The sequence below is a fragment of the Melozone crissalis genome, unplaced genomic scaffold (genome assembly GCF_028551555.1).
Source record: "Melozone crissalis strain CALT ecotype California unplaced genomic scaffold, PUWL_Pcris_2 ptg000155l_1, whole genome shotgun sequence".
In the NCBI taxonomy this organism is placed as follows: Eukaryota; Metazoa; Chordata; class Aves; order Passeriformes; family Passerellidae; genus Melozone; species Melozone crissalis.
In genome coordinates this window covers 1162375-1182088 of record NW_026535926.1, presented here as the reverse complement: position 1 = coordinate 1182088, position 19714 = coordinate 1162375, and the positions used below count along the sequence as shown (strand labels likewise).

The window sequence follows — 19714 nt, the reverse complement described above, 5'->3', positions numbered from 1 at the left end:
ATATTTTGCTGAGGTATACTCTCAATACCCAATTCTAATTTTCTATTCCCCAATATCCATTCTATTTTTCTGTCTTTCACCAATGTCTTCATTCCTAGATACAATTCTTTGTAGAAGCAATCAGGATTAATGGCATATAGCTGCCATTACTACCAGCCACATCTAAATTACGACGCATCTCCAACTTACATGAGCTACTCATGTCTACTAGACCCATGTCTAGTAGAAGTCATAATTCTGAGTATTTCAGCAAAGTGAATAATATAAACTGTCCCTCCTAATGAATTAGGAAAAACAAGCAAACCTCTGTCCCTCTGAGTAATCAAGAAACTGCCACAGTTCTGCCTTTGAGGTGGAGAGCCTGTTAGTGAGATGACTTCCAGAGTCAGATCTGGCACTACATCCACTGGAACCCTCAAGCAGCAGGCTCAGTGGATAGGGCAGGGACAAAGAGCAACAGTCTATGTTAATTGCAGTGAAGACATAGTCTTAAAAGTCTTGACACTTCTCTAATTCCCCATCAGGCTTTTCCCTCCCTTTATCAAAAAGTCCTTTTTGCAGGCTGAATCTGGCTAATGCTGTTATCAAGTTCACTCCTTTCTGGGATTTCCCTCAGTCTTTAAATCCTAGATAGTTTTCACTGATCTCCCACAGCTCTAGGCTTCACTGAATATTGCAGCAGAAAAGCTACAGACACCACTTGTAAGAAAGAGGGCAGTGACACCAAAGGTGTGGGCAGTTCTCATTGCAATTAAGTAAATCATAGCTTTTAAGTAAAGGAATTAGTGAAGAGAGAATGACTCTTCAGAATGAAGTGCACTACCAGACTGGTAATTATTTGGACAATTTAAACATTTTCAGAACCCTAGAAAGCACGACACAACTTCAAATATTTAGTTCCTCTCATAATTTGAGAGCAACTTTCTCAATCCCCCTAGAAGAATGTGTAATTATTTTTCAGAAACAACACGTTTGAAGTTTCTAACTGTTGTGTTCACACTGCTGCATGTATGACTAGCTGAGGTTTTCTGTGGCCTTAGCCTTCACAAACAGATATTCCCACTCACAAGTAAGCGACATTCCCTCCTCTGCAGCTACTTTTAAAGCTTACTGCTGCATGCAGCTCTGGTATGTAAGCACTGTTAGGCAGAAGAGAAACTTTTCACAGGTGTCCTAAGGCACAAACTGCATGAAACTTCTGCATTAGGGTAAAGGCCGCATGGGTAGGTCCAGTGCAGAATAGCAGCAGCATAATGAAAACATACCTCTCATATGTAAATTATGACTCAGGTACCTTTTGAAAACTGTATTATAATGCTTTCTGGGAAAAGTTTGAAAGCTTTCACTAAGCATATAAAACCACACTTGACCATTTCCATATATTGGCGCCATCATTAACCATAACCACATGACTGTCAGCGGTCATTTCAGTCCTAAACTTGCTTTATGGACATTCTTCAGATCACATACCAGAAACTTTTCACTTAAAAGAAAAGCCTTTCTTGCTCTCATTTCAGGTCCTATTTTTTTTTTATAATGTGCCTTTTATAAAAATTGGATATGACATTCCTGATGGTAATAAATGAGAGAAGAATTGCAAAGCCACTGCATTTTTGTAAATATTATTATACAGGACTTTCCCTTTGTGTCTGCACAAAGATTGATATTCTGTGTAATAGAAAAGATGCCAGAACTATCTTCACATACACATTTTCCACATTCTTCTGCTTGATAAACTTTCACAAAACATATGTCTCAGTCTTGTTTTTGTTTTGCAACTGCAAATGCTACCAGATAACTGTTTCTCTTTGTCTGCAAATTCCACAAGTCTAAGACTGCGCAAGAAATATATTGCAATATGCTGACACTGTTGAATATTTTGATAAACTGCTCTAATAATCAGACTGAAGGTCAAAAACACGCAAGGCAATTCTGTCACATCTAGACAGCTGCTAGGATTGGCTGAGAACTAGTCTCTTCCCACGTCCTGCATTAGGTCTTCAGCTCAGTTAGCCTAGAGAAAACGGCTGCTGAATCTGCATTTTTCCTGTTCGTTCTGTATTCTGACTGATATCGCAAGGTGTCACTTCTTCCTTCAACAAAATCTTCAGAAAATCTAGCCCCATCATAAAACAGGAAATTCAAATTGCAGAAGGTGCCCCGGGGGACACAAGGTGTCCTCAAAACACCTTTATCCAGCAAAATAAACAGGTGCATGCAAAGTAGCACTGTTGTCGCCAGAGTGAAATAAATTTGTCCATTATAAGATTGAGAATGTAGTAAGAAATGGTTCATTTTCTGAAAGGTGAGCACTGTGAGAACTGTAATGCTACTTTATATCATATAACTTTAAAGGATTATGTCTATTATATTATTTATATCTAGCGGCTTCAGTTATAAATTTTTATGATAAAAACCCACAAATCACTATTGCAACTGCATTAATCAGATAGTAAAGGAGAAAATACTTTAAGAAGTGTCTTCAGGCATTTTCTTCAACAGAAAACATGTACTTTCTAGGCCCTCATATGATGGGGATGAGGCTGCCCATACCAGTTTGCTGACAGCAGAATATTAACACCGAGTTTCTCGATGCGTCTTATGTGATCAACATGATGTACGTGTTTCATTGGCAGGTTTCAGCATCAGAGGTGGTCAGGGAAATGAAAGCTTTTCGAAGATTTAACAGGGTTTTTATACTGTGTAGGGCAAGCAAGACCCCCTCAATAATACAGCTTTCAAAGCAACTAGATCTGCTGGGTTTTGTTTGATGTTAATATTAATGCCAGCTCCTATTCAACCTAGAAGTCAACAGAAGAATTGAATAATTTCCCTTTTATTCTCTATGATATTTTATCCATGAAACTTTTTTGAGCATTGACTATAATGGAATTAATTTGCTGTGGACTGTCATGGTAATTTAGATCAGAGCACTCCCTCCCTGCTTTCCCTTTGGAATGCTGTAACACTGCAGTTGGCACCATCAGCTGGAGCACTGAGCAGTCACAACTACTGAAAAAATCTGAACAGCCACAGCAACAAACACAAATACATCCAATTCTTAGGAAAAGATGTGACTAACACTTTGGCGCATGTTCAACAGTGAACAAAGCATTTGAGCTCCACAATAAACTGAAACCTTTATTTTTGATTAGTCTTATTTTGGCTTTCTGAAGAATAAGAGTAGTTTGTTTTTTCACAGCGTACTAAAAATACTTCTACCTTAGCATACACCCAGGCCTGTCAGAAATAAAGCTGCTACCTTAAGTTACAATTTCTGTATTTAAAAATTGTCTACAGATACATTCCTCTTAGCACAAGAATTGCCAAAGAGATCGCTCATTCTGAACAGCAGGTTTTCAAGTACTGATATACCTCCAGCTTCCTAAAATACAAGGAAAAAAAATCATAATTTTGAACCATTAAGGTTGCAGAGGACCTCCAAGATCATCGAGTCCAACCTTTGACAGAACAACCCCCATATCAACTAAACCGCAGCACCGAGTGCCGAGTCCTGCCTTTTCTTGAGCACTTCCAGGGATGATGACTCCACCACAAGTCCCAATGCACAAAAACCCTTTACATGAAGAAATCCTCCCAACCTGAACACCCTGCAGCACAGCTTGAGGTAATTTCCTGTGTTTACTCAAAATTGGTCTTAACACAAGAACTAGAGCGTGTTTCAATTTTCATCAAAGCAGGGGAAAAAAGGGGAATATTTTATGAATGCAGTGTTCAATCCTACCAGATTTTAATCTTCCATTCATTCAGCAGGATAAACTGTTTTGTTATTCAGTGAGCTTATAGCATTTTAATGCAACCTTAATGGTATTTTCCCAGCTGTTGGAAAGAATACTTACTTTCGTCTTTCAGCCTCAAATTTACTCAGCAGTTTCCGGAGACCACCATTCTTAAATCCTTGGAAATGTGCTTCTGGGGCTCCCACAGTGATAACATCATACAGAGCATCTGGAATGGGAACAGAGGAACACAGACATCTGAATGCTTCTATCCCTAAATCATGGAAACACTATGACATCTATTCCACAAAAAGTAAGGACAAGTCTATATAATTTCCAGGGAATAATTGATAATCCATGTCCCAAGAAGGCCCAAGAGCTAATCAATCTTTCTATACAGCCACTGCACACTTTAAAAAGTTCATTTGATTTATGGCTATATGTAAATTATGTGCCACTGAGTAGAAGAATATTCCAGCTCTGCAGTTTACAAAGCTGACAAGTAAATTGGCCCATTGCGTATTCCACTCTATTGCCCCTTTCATTATTTAACTTGTAGTCATGTTCAAGCATTTTAGAGTCAAAAGAGACCATTTTGATGGAATAGTCTGACTGAATAATAGAGACTACTGAATCACAGCTAATAATTCCTGCATCAAGCTTGTCTCTTGGTTGAGTGAAGGCATCTCTTTGTTTAGGCATCTAATCTTGATTAAAAGATTTCAAATGACAACAAACTCACTGCATTCCCAGAGAAGTCAATTAGGCTAGTAAAAATCCCTATTCCTTTTCTAGCTTCAATTTGTTCGGATGTAATGCTACTGTACTTTCAGATATAATGGTGTTTAATGCTGAATTGGTGAGCCCTGCTCTAGGATATACACTTCTTATATATGTTTATAAACACAAAGTCAGTTGAGAAGCTACCAGAATAGGAAATAAATCATACTAATGAAATGCTTGCTGAGAAAACAATCTGTTGTCTCTTTCTGTATATACCTGGTGCCTTATGACATAGGGGATGAATTCTTTTTGTGGATATATGCTTACAGAACTGGAGGTGAAACATCATTTTTCAAAGAGCTCGTGATTGATTCTCAGGGTGGAGATGAAGATTTAATTACATCCCACACCACATAACTATTTTTTTCTAAGTTTAAAAATTTACATTTACAGTAAGTACCTGTTTTGTACCTGAACTTACTGGAGGTACAAAAGTGCAGTTCCGAATGCCTCATCTTTAAAATGCATTTCTAAAGGAAACGTTACAGGATGTTTTTTGAGAACTGTTTTATTCCTCAAAGAAGTTTCCCATGTAAATTAAAATCTAGACCTCTCCTAAAATAGAACTTGCATTGTGATGATAAATATGCCCAGAAGCATGAGCACTGTACAAATGATTCACAGTTAATGAACTATGCCTTACTTCCTGAGCTGAATCTCAGAACACATTTGCTCAAATTGATTTGAGCTCTAATGAGTTGGTGACTCTTCAATATCCACTTAAAAGGAGAAGTGACATAATTTCATTTGCCTAAGGTGAGCCTCAAGGTTCTTAAATAGCCCATTCTTTTAGGTCTTTATACAGATTATCACTAATACATATTCTTCAGCTATTAGGACTCCACTGATACTTGACAATAAGGAGGAGGAGGAGGCAGTCAGTGTCTTAAACTGGCCAGATGCAAAACAAAAACCACTTCAGTTCACCAAATCTATTTAAAACAAGCACATATTGCAAACAGAAACAAAAGCAAAGCTATGTCAATATACAGATTTAAGTTCTCTAGTATGATGAACAGAGCACAATGTGGGGTTTATCAAATGGATAAGGATACCATTGACCCATAGGAAAACAGTATTTTTCCTCAAAGCTACTCCTACTGAAAGCTTAAGCACACTTTCTCTTCCATTTCAGTACTCAATGACAACCCAAACAAAAGTTCAGGAAAAGCAAACCTATTATTATACATGTCAAACACAAAAAAACCCACATACCAATGTGTATATACAATAGATGGGATAAAAACCTATCTTGCATTCCCAAAATTAAGATATCTGATAGTGTAAGGGCTAATGACACCTCCATGGATCATTAGCTTGTTTAAATGCCACCTCCATGAATTTTTATTCTTCCCCTTCCAGTATCATTCTCCTGGTTATATTCCAGGTGTCCTTTGATATATGCCAAGCAAAGCATGAGCTGAGAAAGACCAACTTCATATCGAAGTGCTGCCTATTCCAGATCAATTAGCAATTGCTGCAAACTGCTTAGCCTGCATATATCTAATACAAGACACAGGGAAGAACATCAGTTAACTAACAGAGGCAGAGTTTTATAATTTGAAGATCCAAATTTGGAAGACAACTAGAACAATTCTAACATTTATCTCTTCCTGTACTCTTTTTGATTATCAATTAATGATGTGTGCAAAGCAAAATGGTTTTGGAGAAGAAGGGAGAAAATTCATTAAAAAGCAAAACAAAACTCCAGTACTGTAAAAGTTGTGGGTGCTTAAGTAAGTCACAGATTTCACTCAAATTCTCTTTTTATTTAGCAAATAGAACAGTGTCCTGTTCACAAAGAGGTTTTGTTGAAAAGACAACGTTAAGCTTCTGGCCCCCATTACAAACCTAAAAATCCTTTTCAGTTAATTAATTAACTTGAAAACATTAAATTAAAATCTGTGTTATCACATTATGTCACTATAAATCCCCATCTTGTAGAAATATTTGGAGGCACAGTTTTTTAGTAAAACAAATAACAAAATATTGAACCAACAAATATCTAACAGATAATTGGAAGCCCCTGTGTCCCAATTTAGAAGTGGATGTATACTCACACAGTACAAAACAGGAAATTTACCACTGTTTTTATTTCCTGTTTTACAATCTTAGATGCAGAGTGTATTAATAAGGCAAAAACCGTATCAGAATGTAATTTCTGTGTTTGTAGTTACAGCAAATTTATCAGATCTCAATTGATCAACAAATTATTCACTGTGCCATTTGGTCATATATATGTATCAATATGATCTTTGATCTGTAAAGGAAGCTGCTAAAATCATATGCAAGTGGCAACAACAGAATTCTGTGTTAAAAAGAACCACAGACCATGTTAGAGAAAGTTATCCCCCTTTCCAGGGGATGTTGGAAGTTTGCAGTATTTTCACTCAACACTGAGCCAAAATAGCACATATTCTCCATTTACTTATTTGCTTGAAGTGTCATAGGAACAACATGAGCACATTCTTGGAATCTGTTTTTAGAAAAGAACTTGGAAGAAATTTAGTTAACCAGCCCCTAGTTTTCCAAGATGTGCAGTAATTGTCCACAACTTGTGGCATCAGAAGACGAGGCAGGGAAATTCCTTGCAGAGCTTTGACTTTGGATGTGATTTCTAGATTTCAGTGAAACTGTGTTTCAAAGCACACTTAGTCATACTTGGGGAATTTCTTTACCTTTCAATCGAGGACTATGCACATGCATTCTTTGCAGATGAAGATTTATTGGGATGAATTCTAGTGTTTTTTCTCCTTTGCTACAGCTTGATTTAAAGGAAGAACCTGAAAAACAAAAGTTTAAAGAATCATTGTCTTAACTACCCAGATGTTTTTGTATTCCTTTTAATGGGAGACAATACTTGTATGTGAGGAGTTGTCTTTAATTTACCTTCAATGGATAATTATATATTAGGAGATGAAATGTTCACTGAGTCTCAGCATGTATCCATACTGGAAGCAGCAAAGCAGCATTTAATTCACAGAGCAATCTAACTGTTTTATTCTGGGAGACAGATACTCTTCCCTGCTGTCTGAAATCAGTCTGTAGTCTGCTGGAGACAACGCAGCAGTTAATGTGCATTGTGTATATTCTGTGCTAAAACTGCGAGGTTACAGAGCTATGATGGCACTGCATTTTTCCAAGTAAGATTATTTTCTTTGAAGAAAAGTATTGTATTGAATAGGCTATGCGTTCTTCCTAGAAAGGTCAAATAAAGAAACACAAACTATCTTAAGAAAAGCTATATATTTGTTCAGAGGAGGCATGATGCCTTGGAAAAACAAAACAAAACAAATTAATATGGCTGTATATTTCCAAAACATTAGAATTTGAGTAGTTTTTTGGTAGCGTAAAGAAAAATAATTAAAGTCCGACAGCATTAAAATATAATTTACCTGAACACATTTAATACAGAATCTGTATAAAATAAAAGGGTGTAGATTAGGAAAGAGAGGTGGCCTAGTCTTCTAACTCAGGCAGCCCAACGTTCACCTAGGCCACTTTTCCAACATTCTATCATTTCGCCAACTATTAATTACTAGAACTAAAATTCCTCTCACTCAGATGGAATTTTTAAATAAGTTTTGCCAAGGTTCAGCCTTTTTTTGAAGCAAACACATAAAAAGATAAAGAAAATATTTTAAATTGTTTTTTGCTTGCCCAATCAAGACTTGCTAGTGTTTATCTGTTGAAACTGCCACAGGACTGAGCACTGAGCCTCCCAATATAAACCACTCTGCCAGAGGGCACCAACGATGCTCCAGACCAGCCAAGCATGCTCAGGCTGCTCCCTAAGTTAGGAACTTTAAATTATAATTTAATACAGATGAAGAGCACAGCCAGGAGTCAAAATTTTAGATTAGACAGGAAATCCCATGATGCAGATTGAAACAAACAAATAATTTTCAAAGTTCCACTCCCTCCCAATATCACCAAATCTGTGCTTTAGAGTTACCTGAAATTACTGGGCTTTTTGTTTCCTAACACTTATATCTTCCTGGTATATTTCCTTACAATAAAATGCTTTACATTCTCTCAAATTCTCCCATAACTGAGGATAAAAGTGTTTGCCAAAACAACTCAAATCTGAAATAGTTTTAACTTTCTTAAACATCCATTTTCAATAAATATGCTGGTAAACCAAAATTGCTGTCTAACACTAATGTGGCTTCCTCATACTTCCACAGCAATCTCTCAACTTCAAAAAGAAATTAGGTGGTCTCCTAACAGCCTTCTCCACTAAATTCCCAAATAGTTTGGTTGAGTTCAAGTGGGTATCACTCAAAAAGCCCAACGTGAGATTATTGTGCTGGGGAAGCATGAGCATATTTTGGAGAAATTTTATTTGCAGGTGCCATCTGCCCTTCTGAACAATTCAACACAAACTCAGGCGATGTTTTAGGATGAAGAAAGACACCTGCACTGGCTACACTGAACAGCAAAATGGTTTTTGGCATGCCTTGAAATATGTTGACCTGAAAAGTCTGAATTAAAATTGTACTCACATCCCTAATCTTAGCAATTTCTACTTCATAAGTACTTGAATTTCAACGTGCTCCCAACGTAACTATTTGTTCAACTACAGTATTAAATCAAATCTATGTCTGGCTTGCTTTTCTGATCTTGTATACAATCTTGTATTAGACTGCTTTGTTTTCTGATTAATGTCCCTTTCTCTTTTACATGTGCTGATTTGCTCCTCCCGGATGACCTCAGTTTCCCAGGACCACATTATTTCTCTCAAGACCCAATTAAGATGGGTCCTTTAACATTATAAACCCTTTAGAAAGCCACTTTGCACAACACAGGTCTTGCAGGGTTTATGTTTAAGAGATTATATTGTCTGTTTTTTAAAATCTCAAAATGTCCCCTCAATATCTTCCTGAATGTTATAATTATTACATTGGATCTGTCATTATCTATATTTATTGGCTTGTTTACGACACTTTATGGAGCGCTTTCAAGATTAATTAGGCAAAGATTGAAAATACATATAGATACTATTTAAAACAGAATCAGGAAGTGCCATACTGGGCTAGACAGTAGATGCCAAAATTGGAACTGGGATATTCTGATGATGACAAACAATCATAAATACAAGAAACGTCACTTCTGCCAACAAAATGGAAATAATTATACAACATTTAGTGCAACACAAGAGCTTTTTCCCCCACCAAATATTTAAGCAGCTGACCGACTGCTTTCAAAAAGGTGACTTTCAGTTAGAGACTGGTTTTTTTTAATACACTCAAATCGGATTTCTCCTTTTCTGTGACCAAGATCTCTGCATCCAGCTCTGGGCTCCCAGCGCAGGAGGGACACAGACCTGCTGGAGTGAGTCCAGAGGAGGCCACAGAGATGCTGATTGGAACAGTTCAGCTTGGGAAAGAGATTTCAGGCTGATGCAATTGCAACCTTACTGCCTCAGTACCTGGAGGGAGCTTACAATAAAAGCTGGAGCGGGACTTTCTACAAGATCATGTGATGACAGGACAAGGGGATTCAAACTTAAATGAGGAGATCTGGATTAGACATAAGGAAGAAATTCTTTAATGTGGAGGGAGGTGAGACACTGGAACAGGCTGCCCAGAGGAGCTGGGGATGCCCCATTGCTGGAAGTATTCAAGGCCAGGCTGGATGGGAGTTTGAGTAACCTGGTCCAGGTGGGCTAGAACTTGATAATCTTTAAGGTCCCTTCCAATCCAAACCATCCTTTGATTCTAAGATTTTTATGTATTTTATTCCCACTGAATATGCCAGTATTTTATAGCTAACAATCTAGTAAGCTCTGAAAGGTTCCAGATAAAATCACAGATTCCCACCTGTATGCTTCCCAAGCTCTGCCAGAGTGTCCTGGTACATGCTCAGCAACTGATCACAGTGAGCAATTACACTTTTGCGCATGTTGTCCCAGTGAGGAGCAAGCTCTCCCAGGTCTTTAAGCTCCTGATTCCTGTACCAAAAAGCAAAAAGGGAAGGCGCTAATTAACTCATTAATCTATCAAGGTTCATCCAAATTAATCTAAAACAAGTTTGCTACAAAACATCAGAAAGATTTCTAATTGAAATAAAATCCGTTTTCGGACTGCTTGTGAGATCTGCTTTTCATCTCTCTTTTACAAGTAAACAATAAATTATGTCAGTAGATAATGCAGTAACTTTTGTGCTCAAAACTCATCTGGTATAAATGCAGTAACCTTCAAAATGAAATACCACTTCTTTCATGAAGGAAAGAAGGCTTCCAGGCTCCAGAGAGTTGTGCTCAGAGCAAGTAACTTTATCTCAAGAGATATTAAACAACATTGGAAAGAATATAAAGTTTCTTTTTCCTGCAAAACTTTCAGTATGGTTGTTTTGATGCACTACTCTTTGTATACTTTCATAAACATTTCATAAACACATATTTCTAGCAGTGTTTCTACAAATTCAGTTTAATCAACACATCAGCTCTCACCACATTTCTTCAGGATTCAAAACAAAATATACACAAAAAATCCCAACACCTGCTCCCTAAAATGTCATGTCCAGTGTTCATCAGGTCAAAAAAGTACTGCTGTGGTAACCAAACAGGTCACTGGAAATCCAAAAGGAAATCCTTTAGTAAATTATCAGTTTTCCTGTACACTCCTGAGAGCTGACCTGAGTGAAATAGAGATCATCTGAATTTCCTGCACAAACAAGCTTAGTATTTTGGGCTTTCTGTTTGGTTTTTCCTCTTGCAGAGGAAGTTTCTCCTGTATCTCTCCCAAAGCCATTTTGTGGGACCTGCTTTTAAGGAAAATAAAAGATCTTCAGTCAGTCTTCAAACATCTGGAATTTAACAGGAGAAAATGTTTGCAACACAACCAGTTTTCATTATTTTCCTTGGAGCATCAAGAAGAGTGTTCCACTGTAATTCTTGGAAGTCTCCAAAAAGTCTTCCAGAAGACAGTTCTTGCATACAGAAAAATTATGTAAGAAAAAGCAAAAATAGGGTAGAAGAGGTGGAAAGAGGGAGGAAAGGACCAGTGAGCTTGCAGCGCAGGAACACAGAGCTCACTTATGTGAGCAGCAGATCTGACCATTAGTCAAAAAAGCCTTAAAATGACTTCTTAAATGGAACAGCAACACACTGGTGGTGCTTTCCCCATCATTATTAGCTTTGCATTAGTGTGAGCAGTGCAGTCAGAACAAGCTCCATAGGCAGACCTCTGCTCCTGGTGTAGGTGACAATCAAAACCAGAGAGACTGCACTGGAAGCGGAATTAAAGCATTGCATTTGTACATGTTCTTGAAAATATCAACATGGAAACAAAGACACAACACATGGACTTGCTGACAGTCTATGTTAACGATATTATTACTTTCTGCCATTTAATTGCTCCTGAAGCTGAACCAATTAAACTTTCCTCCAGCAATACAAACTGGTAATGCTGTAGCATAAGAACAATCTGTCACGAAGGGATTTAAGAGGATAAACCAAACATTCTCAGGGACCATTTTCTTTGCCAGTTTTTAGCAGTATAACATGAGGTTCCCTTTCAATTAAAATCTTAGGGCTTCCTTCTCAGCAAAATGTGTAAAATTTGTCAGGGTATGCAATTTTGTTTATGTGCAGCGATAATGTTTTGGCCCTTAATATTTATGGTGTCTGATTTAATAGTTTTAGCAACAATGTTTGGACCTGGCTGGCTTCCAAAACTTTACTACTCCTTCTGTATAGGAATAGAGTATTCTATCCAAGAACTACATCCCTGCCTCCATCTAAGCTCATGCCTGGAGCTGCTGGTCTCAAACTGAAGTTTGAGAGTTAACTCCACTGACATCAATAGCAATGGGAATATTAATTTTAATAGGTCTTCAAGAAATATCAAATCCTGTCCCCATTACTGGTGACAAGGTTGGTATTTGTTTCTCCTCAGAAACATGTACAAATCAATGAAGTAAAAATTCAGTCTTCAATATGTGGCAAAAAAAGACACATCAACAATGCTTAAAGTGAGAGTACAGCGCTATAGCAATCTAGAGCATACACAGCGTGGAAATTTTAAAGACTACGATTTCTGAATTTATTTGCATTTTAAACTCCAGCAAAATCAAAACCATTAGAAAACAGGATTATATGGCAGACACTTCCATAGAAAACAGTCTCATAGCCTCACTTTATATCTATTTCTTTTTCTAATGAAATTATAGAAGACAGAGCATTTAAATTGGATTTATGTCTCGTGGTCTTTTTACAGTTTATCACTGCTGTTGTTGACTCCATAAAATTCTGAGTTATGAATGAAAAAAGAGTTGTCTTTTCTATATCTAAACTCCATCAACAATACTCCACAGTACCAAGCTTTATTATTATTACATGAAAGGCCTTTTCTAAAAGTACACAGAGTGGAAAAACCATAATATTTTCCATTTTTGAAAAAGTTTACAGTTCACACTAATACAATTGTTGAAATTTTTAATAATATTTTAATACTTTAATGTTAACTTATTTCATTGAATAACTTTAAAAATCCACTTCAACCAGTAACTGTGTCAAACAACAATTGTGCTATTAAAAAGCACATAAGCTGAAAATGCTGTATGAAGGCCAAGTAGCAATTTTTTATACATACAGCTTCAAAAATCTAATGATGTGTTTCCTAGTAAAGCAAACATGACAAATTCAAAACCTAGAAGACTAAGTGATTTTGGCCTCCGCTAAGCAAAATGAGCTTCTGAAATCTACTTTTGCAAAACATCAGTGCGCGAGGGCGTACACGGCCCTAAGTCCGGCTAGCTGAAGGGGTAAAGCGGCCGACGCCCCTGCGCATCTGAGGCCAGCCCCCCTTGGCGTCCTGGCCTCGGGCTGGGCTGGATTGCGGACTTGGGTTCGCGCTGGACGAGACGAGAGAGGAGGCGACCACTTGCTGGGGGTAAAACGTCAGTTTATTGAAGAGCCCACATGCAGCACAGGGCAAACCAACAGGTGGAAAAACCCACAGCAAAAATGGCCCCGAACACGGGGGGGAGACAGAGTTTTACAGGGAAGGGGTGGAGACGGGAGGGGAAGCCCAGCTAACCAATAGGGGAACATGTGGGGAGGTACATAAGAAAACTGACACAAGAACTTATCCAATAAGGAGGGGCCCTGGGACGCCAGCCAACTATGACCCCCAGAGAGAAGAATGTTCTTGAAAGCAGGGAGGAGTGGGGGGTGATTGACTGGGCCCAGGGAGGAGGAAAACTTTACTTATATGGTGGGATAAGGGAGGAGCAGTTATGTAACTTGAGAGACTGACAAATAAGGGGGACAGGGGTAACCGTGGTAACATAACTGCCAAAGACTCTGTGGCGGGAAAACTGGAGGGGGAAGAACCATCTTACAAAGAACAGGGAGAGAATAATACCTAAAATGGGGGAACAAAACAAGAAACTTAAAAACACACTACAACATCTCCCCGTTTCTTAACAAATAAAATAAAAAGAACGGGAAGTCCACAGAAACTTAAAATTCAGGATCTCGCGGCTGGTCTGGCCAGGCCTCGCTTTCTTCGAGCTGGAATCCGCCCGCCCCTGGGTGGTCGAAGGACGGTGCGGTCGCCCCTTCCTCATCTGTAGCTTCTTCGGCCTCCGAGGAGAGGTCTTCCAGCTCGATGGGCTTGTCCGACGGGACTGCGGCATGGTTGACAGATGCTGAGGTATCTCTGACCATTAGTCTCTGGACCAAACCGCGGATCAAAATAATGAAAACTAAAAGTACTAATTAACTCAGAACAACCTTGCAAACAGATTCTATTATGGAACCGGCCCACCCGCTGAGGCCCCAACCCTTGAAAATGTCCCCCAGCCAGTCAGAGGTTTCTTGCTTGACCTGATGGACAAGGTCTTGCAGCCTCTTGATGGAATGTCTGGCGTCCTCGGCTCGAGAGGATAGGTTCAGGCAGCAGAGGCCCTCAAACTCCTCACAGTGATGATGATGGAGCAGCAATAGAAAATCTATTGCTGCTCTGTTTTGGAGTGTCGCCTTCCTTGTTATTTCCTCGTCTGTGAGGAGGTCGTAGAGCGCGGCCGAAGTAAAATTTGCTTGTTTAGCCACCCAACACTCTAGACAGCCCAATTCACCTAGAGCCTTCGCCACCGATACCCAAGGCAACAAGATGGTAAAGGCGACGGATTTTGAGTGTGACCAATGAGTAATTTCATCATCACAATCCTCAATGAGATCCTTGAGATCTCTTTTAGGTCTAGCCAATTTAGATGTGATGTTTGTCTTCTTCCAATTGATAATTTGAGTGACGTTGGGGGTAAACAGTGTCAGCCGGCCAAAAGTGCACGGCCCTTCCGACCAGGCCAGAGGGGATGCCTGCCCACGCCCGGTCGCCACAATTAAAAACACGCCTCGGGGAAGGGAGTAAGGGGTCCGTCTGGTAGTGGTGGGGCCGAGGATCTTTAGGACAGCCTTACACCACTGCTTAGCTTGGTATTCTAACTTGGACTGTAGCACTACCTCACTACCCCTCTCGACGGGGGTGATTGTATAATCAAACTGAAAGCAAATTGATGCATTGGTCGAACCGAGGAAATGTAACTCTGTGGGCTCGGAGGGTGCAGGATCTAGCCTGCTCACTCCGTCTCTCCAGGCGTTGGAGGAATCACAACTGGGGAGGATAGTGAGGCTCTGGGCTAGGATAGCATTAAAGGCACTTTAGAAGGCAGGGAGAAACTCGCCTGGAGAGAAAGGGATCCCCACAAGGCGACATCGGGTCCTCTGCTGCGCCGGTGTCTAGGCATATACTGTCCTGTCCTAACGATTGAGCCAAGGCACGCCAGACGTTGACTTTCCGCTGGGGGATGACCCACGGCTCCGAAGGTGGCAAAAGGAGTCCGCAGGTCGTCATGATCGCCATTAGCAGGCTAGGGATGGGAGTCAGCGATGTTGAAACGGGGGCCATGGGGGAGATGTAACTGAAATGAGATAAGATAGTAAAAGTATGATGAATTCACAAAAATGGTTCTTCTCCAAACAACCAGTTTAAGTAAAACATACAGGGGGGTAAGAGCTGGAGCAGGGGGTGAATGGGAGGAAACATGACATAGGAGGTCAAGGGGTGGAGGAGAAGCTGGAGGAGAGGGCTCTTCTGTAACTGGGGGAAGATCTGGAAAGAAAGACAAAGATTGATGGTGTGGTTTCCTCCGCCAACGCCAACAAGCTTGCCGGACTTGTGGTACTGCCTCCTTCTTAGTCCTCTGTTTCGGGACGAAGGGCCTGACCCACTTAGATGGAATCCACCTGGGGCCTGAGGAAGTGGACACGCAGGCATATCCCCTCCCCCAGGTCACCAGGTCAAAGGGGCCCTCCGTCCGCCAGGTCTCCGGATCTTTTACAAAAACCGGTGGCCTGGCTTTAGGCTGCAGCTGCTGGTGACTGCCAAAGTGCCGGACCACTGGAGGATTTTGGCTGTCAAAAGAGCAATTTAGAAAGTTAAGCGTGTACAATGCCCTTGACAGCCGGACGTGGGGGGTCTCCACCTTCATCGCCGGTTGTTGCCGGGATAAGATCTTCTTAAAGCTCTGGTGGGCCCTCTCCACCATGGCTTGGCCTGTTGGGGAATAGGGGATGCCAGTCATATGGACTACTCCCCATTGCTGCAGGAAGCTCCGCAGCTCCTTGGAGGTATACGCAGGGCCATTATCTGTTTTTAGGGCCCTAGGGATGCCCAAGACAGCGAATGCCTGAAGCAGATGCTTCTGCACATCCGCTGCCTTTTCACCTGTGTGGGCAGAAGCATAGATAGCCCCAGAGAAGGTATCAACTGAGACATGGACGTAACACAATCGACCAAAAGATGGGACATGCGTCACGTCCATCTGCCACACTTCGCAGCTCGCCAAACCTCGGGGATTGGCCCCTGAGGCCACAGTAGGCATCTGATCTTGTTGGCATTGGGGACATGTGGCCACTATCGCCTTGGCCTGATCCTGTGTCAGACTGAACTGCCGGACCAGGCCAGGCGCATTCTGATGGAAAAGTTGGTGACTGATCTTAGCCTGGCCGAACACGTCTGGGAGAGGGGCCTGCGTAACAGCAGCCGCGGCCAGAGAGTCGGCACAACGGTTGCCTTCCGCAATAAACCCGGGCAGATCAGTATGTGATCTCACATGCATAACATAAAAAGGGTGCTCGCGGTGGGAGACTAGCTCGACGAGCCTGTTAAGCAACTCAAATAATCTTTTGCTGGTGACCTCTTGAAGAACCGCAGACTCAGCTTGAGACACTACACCTGCGACATATGCAGAATCTGTAACCAAATTAGAAGGCCCAGGGAACCTCTGGAATGCCCTGACGACTGCGTCCAACTCAGCAACTTGTGGAGAGCCCTCCACAGCAACAACATCAGTCTCCCACTGCTGAGTCTGAGAATCTTTCCAAGTCATTACTGACTTGTGGGATGCTCCAGACGCATCTGTGAAAACTGTCAAGGCATCCAGCAGCTTCCTGCTCTGAACCTTTTTCAGCGATAATTTAAACTCCGAATTGAATAATTTGTGGGCCGGCCGATCTACTGCGATGCGCCCGGTGTAGCTGTCGAGTGCAAGCTGAAGATATTCATTAGTTTGCAGCAGTTCTTCAAAGGTCTTTAATTTGAGTTGTCCTGATTCTAATTTAATTGGGATATGTATGCATGCGAAATCACACCCCGCCAGCTCCCTGATCCTCGATCTTGCTTTGAGGATCAGTTCGGCTACCAACTCCTGTGGCCGTGTCATTCTTTTGGACCGATGGTGGCTGAGAAACACCCACTCTATAATTAAGAGGGGGTCACCCAGCCCCTGGTCCTTTACACTGGTGTCCCACTGGTGTATCACGCCATGGAGATGTGGCAATTTTCTCAGTATAATAAATTTGAAGGGCAGGCCCGGATGGTAACGGTGGGCCTGCCTGGCCAAAATAACTTTCTGTATCTTCTCCAAAGCCACCCCTGCCTCTGGGGTGAGAGCCCTAGGGGAACTCAGCCCCTCTCCCCCTTTCAACAAATTGAAAAGGGGGGCTAGGTCTTCAGTTGAAATGCCTAGCCAGGGTCTCACCCAATTTAAAGACCCACACAGCTGATGGACATCCGCTAGGCTCCGGACTTTTGTCCTAATAGCCAATTTCTGCGGAACAATGGTCCGCTTTGTGATTTCGAGGCCCAGGTATTTCCAAGGTGGCATCCGCTGAATTTTGTCCTGCTGGAGCTCGAACCCTGCAGCAACCAACGCATTGGTTGTCAGGTCAAGCGCGTGGGCAAGCAGACTGTGGTCGGGTGCACACACGAGGATGTCGTCCATGTAATGGTGAATGATGACGGCATCCCCGAGGGCTGTACGTATGGGTGACAGCAGCAAAGCGACATACCATTGGCAGATCACAGGGCTGTTCTTTAGGCCTTGCGGAAGCATTCGCCAATGATAGCGCTTGGCTGGGGACTCACGATTGATGGATGGAACCGTGAACGCAAAGCGCGGGGCATCGTCTGGGTGCAGGGGAATCTGGAAAAAACCATCTTTTATATCTATAACTGCCAAATTCCAGTTTTGGGGGAGCATTGCTGGGGAAGGCATCCCTGGCTGAAGAGGACCCATGTCCATTATTTGTTCGTTAATTTGGCGGAGGTCGGTCAGGAGCCGCCACTTGTCCTTATTAGGCTTCTTAATGACAAACACTGGGGAGTTCCAAGGTGACATTGTCTCCACCAGGTGGCCTTTCAGTAACTGCTCCTGAATGAGCTCATTGAGCGCTTTTAATTTTTGCTTGTTGAGTGGCCACTGCAAGACCTGTACTGGTTTATCTGACAGCCAATTCAGCTTCCAGGTCTGGCGCTCCTCAGTGGCCACTGCCCGAAAAACCTGGGGAGCCTTTGGGAGGTCAATTCTGGCTCCCCGCTGGGCTAGTAGGTCCCTTCCCCAGAGAGGCTCGGTATAATCTAAAACGAACGGGCGTATAGAGGCCAACTGCCCATCGGGCCCCTTAATTTGCACAATGCTCTTAGATTGATTGGCCAATTGAAGGCCCCCAACACCTGAGATTGTGCCCGCAGCGCTTTGCAAGTCCCAATGTGACGGCCACTCCCGAGAGGGAATGATCGTCACATCCGCACCTGTGTCCAAAAGACCCCTCACGATCTTTCTGTCCCCTCCCAACGAGAGCTGACAAGTCAGGCGGGGCTTCTCCCTCCCCACCAGCTGTGCCCAGGCTACTGTCGGAGGCGATGTCTTCTCCACGGAGTTCTTCCAATTATCTTTATCTGGAACCGGAATAGCCTGGGCAATGATCTGTCCCTTAGGGAGGAAGAGTGGGGGTCGGACACAGTACAGCCCTACCGCGAAACGGTCCCGGTCGGTAGTTACTAGACCAGGGACGATGTGAATGTCTCGCGGTGTGTGCTTTGTGTCCCCGACGACTGTCCACCTGCAACGTCCAAGTTTCCTCCAGCGACCCGGGTGTTGCAGGTCGACAGACACCAGCTGCATGTCACTACTAGGGAGATAGAAGTCCCTAGTTAGCTGCAGCCTGTAGGGACAGAGGACATGGTGTCAAGCGCAGGTGTAGGCTGAATACCACAGGTATGTGTCAAGTCTGGTACTAAGTAAGACAAATCCGGCAGTGTGTACGGCAGCTCTCTGTCGTCTCCTCCCTCCCCGCTTGTTGTTAAGTGGCCTGCCGCATTTTTGTCTTCGCGCAGGGAGGGGCTGCGCTCCAGGCCTAGTTTTTTGTGCCCTTACTCTCCTCCTTTTCCCGCTTCCTTCTATACTCCAAATAATCTAATCGCATCTGGCATTGAGGCATCCAATGCCCTGTCTTGCCACAGAGGTGGCAGGGGTGGGTGGCTGTTGATCTTCTGCCGGACCCGGGTGTTGGGGGCCCGGCAACGGGGGCAGCTTCTATATCAAAGAAGTCCGGTTCGGGGTCCTCCGCAAAAGCCACTGAGGCTCTTTTAGGCCGCGATGGTAAGGATACCTGGCCTACCACGGCCTCTATCATGGCCTCCACCGTGGGCCGGGGACTTCGAGGGAGCCTCCTGATGGCCTTCCGACACTCTAGGTTGGCGTTGCTATACGCCATCCTCCAGAGCATCTTCTCCCTGTCGTCGTCCCCGGTCGCCTGCGCCTCCACGTATCTGTAGAGGCGCTCGATAAAAACCATGTAAGGCTCTTGCGGCCCCTGCCGGACTTCATCGTCCTCCCAT

General features: G+C 42.4%; 1 protein-coding gene across 1 annotated transcript in view; it reads right to left on the bottom strand.

Annotated features, from left to right (window-relative positions):
- Positions 1-19714, bottom strand: part of LOC128948752 (inositol polyphosphate 4-phosphatase type II-like) — a 175177-nt gene that overhangs the window by 56239 nt on the left and 99224 nt on the right. Inside the window, exons 8-10 of the mRNA XM_054293515.1 lie at positions 10346-10476; positions 7202-7306; positions 3861-3969 (exon numbers count right to left, since the gene is read on the bottom strand). Coding sequence (XP_054149490.1) covers positions 3861-3969; positions 7202-7306; positions 10346-10476 — 345 coding nt within the window. The remainder of the gene's footprint in view (positions 1-3860; positions 3970-7201; positions 7307-10345; positions 10477-19714) is intronic.